At 48.4% G+C, this 8,999-nt stretch overlaps 1 protein-coding gene across 2 annotated transcripts in view; it reads right to left on the reverse strand.

The window, feature by feature from the left end:
• The window catches only part of otud5a (OTU deubiquitinase 5a), a 24,717-nt gene extending 18,264 nt beyond the window's left edge, over positions 1-6,453 (reverse strand). Inside the window, exon 1 of one of the 2 annotated variants that reach the window (XM_084575241.1) lies at positions 5,295-6,453. In XM_084575241.1, the coding sequence (XP_084431367.1) occupies positions 5,295-5,882 (588 nt within the window). In that variant the 5' untranslated portion in view covers positions 5,883-6,453. The remainder of the gene's footprint in view (positions 1-5,294) is intronic. The other variant, XM_084575240.1, reaches the window with a different exon arrangement.
• Between the last annotated feature and the right edge of the window lie 2,546 nt (positions 6,454-8,999).

An 8,999-nucleotide genomic window follows, 5' to 3' on the forward strand; every position in this document is an offset into this window, starting at 1 on the left:
ACTGATGATGGTGAGACAACGTCATGTCTTTGTCTCAGAGACATGAAGACACAAACTGATGATGGTGAGACAACGTCATGTCTTTGTCTCAGAGACATGAAGACACAAACTGATGACTGTCACATATAATAATCTAGGAGGTACCAGCTACCATCTCCACACTAGATTAACTCTGGGAGAAGACAAGGAAGACAAGGACAGACTTTAGGACGCTACAGGAGACCAACTCTAGGAGAAGACAAGGAAGACAAGGACAGACTTTAGGACGCTACAGGAGACCAACTCTAGGAGAAGACAAGGAAGACAAGGACAGACTTTAGGACGCTACAGGAGACCAACTCTAGGAGAAGACAAGGAAGACAAGGACAGACTTTAGGACGCTACAGGAGACCAACTCTAGGAGAAGACAAGGAAGACAAGGACAGACTTTAGGAAGCTACAGGAGACCAACTCTAGGAGAAGACAAGGAGGACAAGGACAGACTTTAGGACGCTACAGGAGACCAACTCTAGGAGAAGACAAGGACAGACTTTAGGAAGCTACAGGAGACCAACTCTAGGACATTTAGGACCAGAGAGGGACGTCCTCCAACAATCATCACTGTCCCGTAGAGCTGAACGATTAATTACATTTGTGATAATATCACGATAAAATAAAACGTGACTACAAGGTGGTGACGTGACGCGAGTGACGTGGACGATGTCTCTGACCTGGACGATGTCTCTGACCTGGACGATGTCTCTGAGTGACGTGTGACGGTCGTCTTGTTCACCTGTAATCTCCTAGTTTTTTACATCATGTCTGAATATTTGTCCGACTCTGAGGTTGTGGACGAGTCATAGCAGCAGATTACAGGTGAACAAGACGACTGTAGCGGGTGCACACGCCGCTCAGAGACATCGTCCAGGTCAGAGACATCGTCCAGCTCAGAGACATCGTCCAGCTCAGAGACATCGTCCAGGTCAGAGGACATCGTCCAGCTCAGAGACATCGTCCAGGTCAGAGACATCGTCCAGGTCAGAGGACATCGTCCAGCTCAGAGACATCGTCCAGGTCAGAGACATCGTCCAGGTCAGAGGACATCGTCCAGGTCAGAGACATCGTCCAGGTCAGAGGACATCGTCCAGGTCAGAGGACATCATCCAGGTCAGAGACATCATCCAGGTCAGAGGACATCGTCCAGGTCAGAGACATCATCCAGGTCAGAGACATCGTCCACGTCAGAGGACATCGTCCAGCTCAGAGACATCGTCCAGGTCAGAGGACATCGTCCAGGTCAGAGACATCGTCCAGGTCAGAGACATCATCCAGGCCAGAGGACATCGTCCAGGTCAGAGGACATCATCCAGGTCAGAGACATCGTCCAGGTCAGAGACATCGTCCAGGTCAGATACATCGTCCAGGTCAGAGACATCATCCAGGTCAGAGGACATCGTCCAGGTCAGAGACATCGTCCAGGTCAGAGGACATCGTCCAGGTCAGAGACATCGTCCAGGTCAGAGGACATCATCCAGGTCAGAGACATCGTCCAGGTCAGAGACATCATCCAGGTCAGAGGACATCGTCCAGGTCAGAGACATCATCCAGGTCAGAGACATCGTCCACGTCAGAGGACATCGTCCAGCTCAGAGACATCGTCCAGGTCAGAGACATCATCCAGGTCAGAGGACATCGTCCAGGTCAGAGACATCATCCAGGTCAGAGGACATCGTCCAGGTCAGAGACATCATCCAGGCCAGAGGACATCGTCCAGGTCAGAGGACATCATCCAGGTCAGAGACATCGTCCAGGTCAGATACATCGTCCAGGTCAGAGACATCGTCCAGGTCAGAGACATCGTCCAGGTCAGAGGACATCATCCAGGTCAGATACATCGTCCAGGTCAGAGGACATCGTCCAGGTCAGAGACATCGTCCAGGTCAGAGGACATCGTCCAGGTCAGAGACATCGTCCAGGTCAGAGGACATCGTCCAGGTCAGAGACATCGTCCAGGTCAGATACATTGTCCAGGTCAGAGGACATCATCCAGGTCAGATACATCGTCCAGGTCAGAGGACATCGTCCAGGTCAGAGACATCGTCCAGGTCAGAGGACATCGTCCAGGTCAGAGACATCGTCCAGGTCAGAGGACATCATCCAGGTCAGATACATCGTCCAGGTCAGAGGACATCGTCCAGGTCAGAGACATCGTCCAGGTCAGAGGACATCGTCCAGGTCAGAGACATCGTCCAGAGGACATCATCCAGGTCAGATGCATCGTCCAGGTCAGAGACATCGTCCAGGTCAGAGACATCGTCCAGGTCAGAGGACATCATCCAGGTCAGATACATCGTCCAGGTCAGAGGACATCGTCCAGGTCAGAGACATCGTCCAGGTCAGAGGACATCGTCCAGGTCAGAGACATCGTCCAGAGGACATCATCCAGGTCAGAGGACATCATCCAGGTCAGATGCATCGTCCAGGTCAGAGGACATCGTCCAGGTCAGAGACATCGTCCAGGTCAGAGACATCGTCCAGAGGACATCATCCAGGGTCTGTAGGTCAGTCTACAGACCCTGGATGATGTTAACATGTAACTCAACAGGGAGCATCTCCAGCGTTGGAAGAATGAAGGAGTTTCTCTTTTACATATTATTATTTAGATTCTACGTCTCTATGTCTGACTCCTCCCTCTACAGATATAAACTGATCTAATTATCTCATTCTACGTCTCTATGTCTGACTCCTCCCTCTATAGATATAAACTGATCTAATTATCTCATTCTACGTCTCTATGTCTGACTCCTCCCTCTACAGATATAAACTGATCTAATTATCTCATTCTACGTCTCTATGTCTGACTCCTCCCTCTATAGACATAAACTGATCTAATTATCTCATTCTATGTCTCTATGTCTGACTCCTCCCTCTATAGATATAAACTGATCTAATTATCTCATTCTACGTCTCTATGTCTGACTCCTCCCTCTATAGATATAAACTGATCTAATTATCTCATTCTACGTCTCTATGTCTGACTCCTCCCTCTACAGATATAAACTGATCTAATTATCTCATTCTACGTCTCTATGTCTGACTCCTCCCTCTATAGACATAAACTGATCTAATTATCTCATTCTACGTCTCTATGTCTGACTCCTCCCTCTATAGATATAAACTGATCTAATTATCTCATTCTACGTCTCTATGTCTGACTCCTCCCTCTATAGATATAAACTGATCTAATTATCTCATTCTACGTCTCTATGTCTGACTCCTCCCTCTATAGACATAAACTGATCTAATTATCTCATTCTACGTCTCTATGTCTGACTCCTCCCTCTACAGATATAAACTGATCTAATTATCTCATTCTACGTCTCTATGTCTGACTCCTCCCTCTATAGATATAAACTGATCTAATTATCTCATTCTACGTCTCTATGTCTGACTCCTCCCTCTATAGATATAAACTGATCTAATTATCTCATTCTACGTCTCTATGTCTGACTCCTCCCTCTATAGATATAAACTGATCTAATTATCTCATTCTACGTCTCTATGTCTGACTCCTCCCTCTACAGATATAAACTGATCTAATTATCTCATTCTACGTCTCTATGTCTGACTCCTCCCTCTACAGATATAAACTGATCTAATTATCTCATTCTACGTCTCTATGTCTGACTCCTCCCTCTATAGATATAAACTGATCTAATTATCTCATTCTACGTCTCTATGTCTGACTCCTCCCTCTATAGACATAAACTGATCTAATTATCTCATTCTACGTCTCTATGTCTGACTCCTCCCTCTATAGATATAAACTGATCTAATTATCTCATTCTACGTCTCTATGTCCTGACTCCTCCCTCTATAGATATAAACTGATCTAATTATCTCATTCTACGTCTCTATGTCTGACTCCTCCCTCTAGAGATATAAACTGATCTAATTATCTCATTCTACGTCTCTATGTCCTGACTCCTCCCTCTATAGATATAAACTGATCTAATTATCTCATTCTACGTCTCTATGTCTGACTCCTCTGGTTCTACTGGGTCCTGGTGTTCACACAACCCTCTGATTAGTGTTGTTAAACATTTATTAAACTTTAATAAATGATTTCTACCAATCATCTGGTTTCTTCTTTTAAACCGTTGGGATGAAGCTGGATCCAGTTAAAGGTCCTGTTCATCTGATCAACGTGTCCTCCAGAGACAGCAGAGACGTGTCTGTCCTGATCACAACAGACCTGTGGTTCTAGTGGTAAAGAACTTTATTTCTGTTTGTCCTGATGCTGAACATCAGCTCCAGCTCCAGACTCAACCAGGTCACTGACCAGAACAGTCTGATGGTTTCAATCAAAGCTTCCTGTCCTGACGTCAGAGACGAGGGACAGGGACACGTTACTAGAAGCTACTAAACACAACCTGAAGAACTGTATCCAGACAATGATCGTTGTTCTGTGTAACGTCATGTAGAGTCACATGATCCTGTCTCTGTGGCACAGCAGAGCCCAGCCAGCAGCTTAGAACCAACAACCTTCCTGCTGTGATGCTAACACCCAGTCAGAGCAGAACGTTACTAGAACATCTAGTCTGTATGAGCATTAATCCCTCCATCACCAGAGACCTGGTTCCTCTGAGGACGAAGCTTCCAGGGTTCAGGTCTAATCTGAGTCTTTGTCTCTAGAATAAATCAGATCTTAACATGTGAGAGTCTTTCCATCTGGTTCCAACATCTGGATCATGTCTCCAAGTCAACCAGCAGCTGTTGATGGTTCTGATCCAGCGGTAGGTAGAGATCCATTAGAGACAGCAGCTGGTACCAGTTTTAACATCTTTATGTAAATAAGAAGAACCTGGAGCCTGAAGCTTTAACAGGAGCCTGAAGCTCAGGGAGAACTCATGAACTCATCGGTGTTTCACATGAACACATGATAAATAGATGTGAGTGACGGTGGTCAGCCAATCAGGAGCGGAGCGGGCAGACGTCACTCAGGTGTGTCTGTGTCACAGAGACACACCTGACACGTCTCATCTCTCACCTGTCAGCTCACAGGAGCGTCAGTGCCGTTGCCATGGTGACCGGACCGAGTGTCCGAGCTGAACACATGAACGTTGAGCGACAGGTGAACTGCTCGTTTACCTGTCGCTCAAACACAAACTACTTATTCTGTCACACGTGACGACACTAAACTTCCGGTTCTGACTTCCTGGTCGGGTTTATTTATAATGATTCGCGGAGCTAACTGTGTAGCTACGGTAGCATTAGCATGGCCGTTAGCCGCGCTGCTAACGTTAGCTTCCTACCTGCTCCACGGTGGCCGGGTCCACGGACTGCAGCCGGGCCGCGTTCTCGTACTCGTCCTCGCTGTTGTTCCCGGCTCCCTCCTCCGGGTCCTGGCTGGACCCCACCCCTCCCGGTCCGGTCACCCCGGGCTGGCCTCCCCCGGCCAGAGCCGCTACCACCCCGCCGGAGCAGGTGCCTGCCTGCCGTCGCCTCTTGCTCAGCCCGGGCCCGGAGCAGCAGCTGCCGATGCCCCCGCCGCACCCGACGACGCCGGCCGACACGACGAGCTCCCCGCGAGGCCCAGACACCATCCCGCCGCTGCTGTCCCGGCCGTCGCCCGGTCCGACCGGGGACACGGAGCTGACGGGCGGCGGAGAGGCCTGCTGCGGCCGGGAGCTCGCCTCGATGCTCCGCCTGTCGTCCCTGGCGGAGGGCGGAGCGGGCTGGTAGGACCACGGCGGAGGGGAAGCCCTCGGTCGGGCTCCGGCTCGTCCTGCGTGCGGATGCGGGTGCTGGTGCGGGTCGGAGCCGCTCCGACGGTCGCTGTCATCGGCGTGGTCCGAGACCCCGACCCCGGAGCTGGGCTTCTTCTTCGGGAGAATCGTCATGGTGGAGTGTGAGAGGGAAGCAGGGAGGGGGTCAGAGGGTGACGAGTCCTCCCTTTCTAGATCAAATGTCTCGGTGTGTTCGCCCTCCGACCCGACCGCGAGGCTCCGATCACCGACCTAAGACTCTTAACGGACCGAGCGGACGACGGCAGCGACGCCTCGGCTTCTTTTCGACGCTTTACTTGAACAAAAACAAAAAGCCTCTCCGTCTTTCCGTCTCCAGCGCGTCCACTCCACAAACATCAACACAGCCTGACGGCCAGCGACGTCACTTCCTGGTTGCGGCGGCATGTTTTACGTCAGGCCGTAAAGCGGGACTTTGTTTTCATGTTTGAGTTTTAAATCCTCACAGACGTTATTTTATTAAACATGATTTAACTTCTGAGCAGAGACGAGACTTATTTATTAAATCATTCATGAATATATTTAAACAGCTCATATTTATCTGGTTTTATTCAGTTTAGTTCCTGACTTCCTGTTTGATCATGTTACAGAGATGTGTGATGATCCTCACTACAACATCTTCGTGTTTAAATGTGTCTTTGTTGGTGTTTAGATGTTCTTATAAATATATTTTAGACTGTTTACTGTCTGTCTGTTAATAGGGAGATTTTCAAAGTAAAAGTTTAGAACAAATGATGACTGAATTCAATCAGCTGTCTCGTCTCTCCGCCACCAACAACAACACAGCAACGGCTTTACGTCAGGTCGTATCCCGTGTTGCCTAGCAACGGGCGGAGAGGAAGCTGTCAGTGATGGAGAACAAAGAGCCGCAGCAGGCCGCGGTGTCCTGCTCCTCATCCTCAGGATGAAGCTGCAGAGACAGACTCCAGGACTCTGGGTGAAGCTGAACAGGTGGAGCCGTGAGTCCTGAGCTTCACCCAGACGAGACGCTGCAGCGCTCAGCGCGTCTCTGCGTCTGTCCTCAGCCAACATGGCGCCACCGTGTGGAGCAGCCGACGCATTACAGATGGAGGCGCTGCTCACCAGCCTTCACATGTGACAACAGCATCTACACGACATTTACAAGAATTATAAAACATTCAATTACAATGAAACCGTTTACAACCAACGACCATGTACAGATGTGTAAAGAGTCCAGAGTGTCATCTGCTGAGACGAGGCAGGGTGTCCAACTACCAAGTTGTCTCAGTCTTCTGGAGACGTTGCTCCGTTGTCTCTTATCTGGTGGACAGGATTCTGTCTGATGCTGTTACTGTTGGATCAGAACCAGGACCCGACAGGATCAGAACCAGGAACCGACAGGATCAGAACCAGGATCAGAACCAGGACCTGACAGGATCAGAACCAGGACCTGACAGGAGAAGAACCAGGACCCGACAGGATCAGAACCAGGACCCGACAGGATCAGAACCAGGACCTGACAGGAGAAGAACCAGGATCAGAACCAGGAACCGACAGGATCAGAACCAGGATCAGAACCAGGACCCGACAGGATCAGAACCAGGATCAGAACCAGGACCTGACAGGAGAAGAACCAGGACCCGACAGGATCAGAACCAGGACCTGACAGGAGAAGAACCAGGACCCGACAGGATCAGAACCAGGATCAGAACCAGGACCCGACAGGATCAGAACCAGGACCCGACAGGATCAGAACCAGGAACCGACAGGATCAGAACCAGGATCAGAACCAGGACCTGACAGGATCAGAACCAGGACCTGACAGGAGAAGAACCAGGACCCGACAGGATCAGAACCAGGACCCGACAGGATCAGAACCAGGACCCGACAGGATCAGAACCGTGTGAATAATAAAGTGTGAGGCTGGTAACAGCTGTGTCTCTGTTTGGTTCCTTTCATACTTTAATGGAACGTCAGGATTTCACACCAGAGATCAGTTTATCAGCGTCAGAGAACATTAATCTGTCACATGATCTACCTTCACTCTAATAAAGAAGAATAAAGAACGTGTTGTCTCATTTAACTGATAAATAAAACTATTTTATATTAAGGTCATAGTTTAGACTGACTGAACTAATATTATATTAGAATATAATACATTAAAGAACAAAACAGCATCATACAACACACAGTCAGCGAGGGCCTTGTGGTGTTTCATATACATATATAGTTATATATAGTTATATAAATGTACATATATAGTTATATATAGTTATATATCGTTATATATATAGTTATATAAATGTATGTATAGTTGTAACACGTGTGTCATGTGCAGTAGATTACTGTTCTACCACTTTACTGCTCATGTTCCTGATTTAGCGTTTAAAGTGTCTGAGGTGAGAACGAGTCGACACCAGAGCTGCTGCTCTGATCCTCTGTCTGACTGAGAGACACCACATAAAGGAGGACGTCGTCTCTCGTCTGTCCTCTCTGTGGATTCCTCCCTGAGGCTGGAGACATAATTACACTGATGAGCTCAGTTTTCAGGCTTCTCTTCATTCCACGAACATAAAGATTTGTGAACAAATGTTCTGTCGTCCTATAGATTCCCACAGTCACACCAGGTGTTTTACAGGCTGCAGGTTCATTATTATTATTATTAGACATAGAGACACAGAGACATGGAGACATGGAGACATGGAGACATGGAGACACGGAGACATAGAGACACAGTGACATAGAGACACAGAGACATAGAGACACAGAGACACAGAGACATGGAGACATAGAGACATAGAGACACAGAGACACAGTGACATAGAGACACAGAGACACAGAGACACAGAGACATGGAGACATAGAGACATAGAGACATAGAGACACAGAGACACAGTGACATAGAGACACAGAGACACAGAGACACAGAGACACAGAGACACGGAGACATGGAGACACAGTGACATAGAGACACAGTGACATAGAGACACAGAGACACAGAGACATAGAGACACAGAGACACAGAGACATGGAGACACAGAGACACGGAGACATGGAGACACAGAGACACAGAGACACAGGACAGCACCCTGTAGACATCAGCTAGCAGCAGCAGTACAGGCTGGAGTCTCTCTGTTGGGAACTGACTCTGCTCCAGCAAACATCTGCTGGACCAATCAGATCATGGGGGGCGGGGCTTAGTGTGGTGATTGACAGGAGATTAACAGTAGTGATACACGTCATCTGATTGGT

Source organism: Chelon labrosus (genome assembly GCF_963514085.1).
Source record: "Chelon labrosus genome assembly, contig: SCAFFOLD_55, whole genome shotgun sequence".
In the NCBI taxonomy this organism is placed as follows: Eukaryota; Metazoa; Chordata; class Actinopteri; order Mugiliformes; family Mugilidae; genus Chelon; species Chelon labrosus.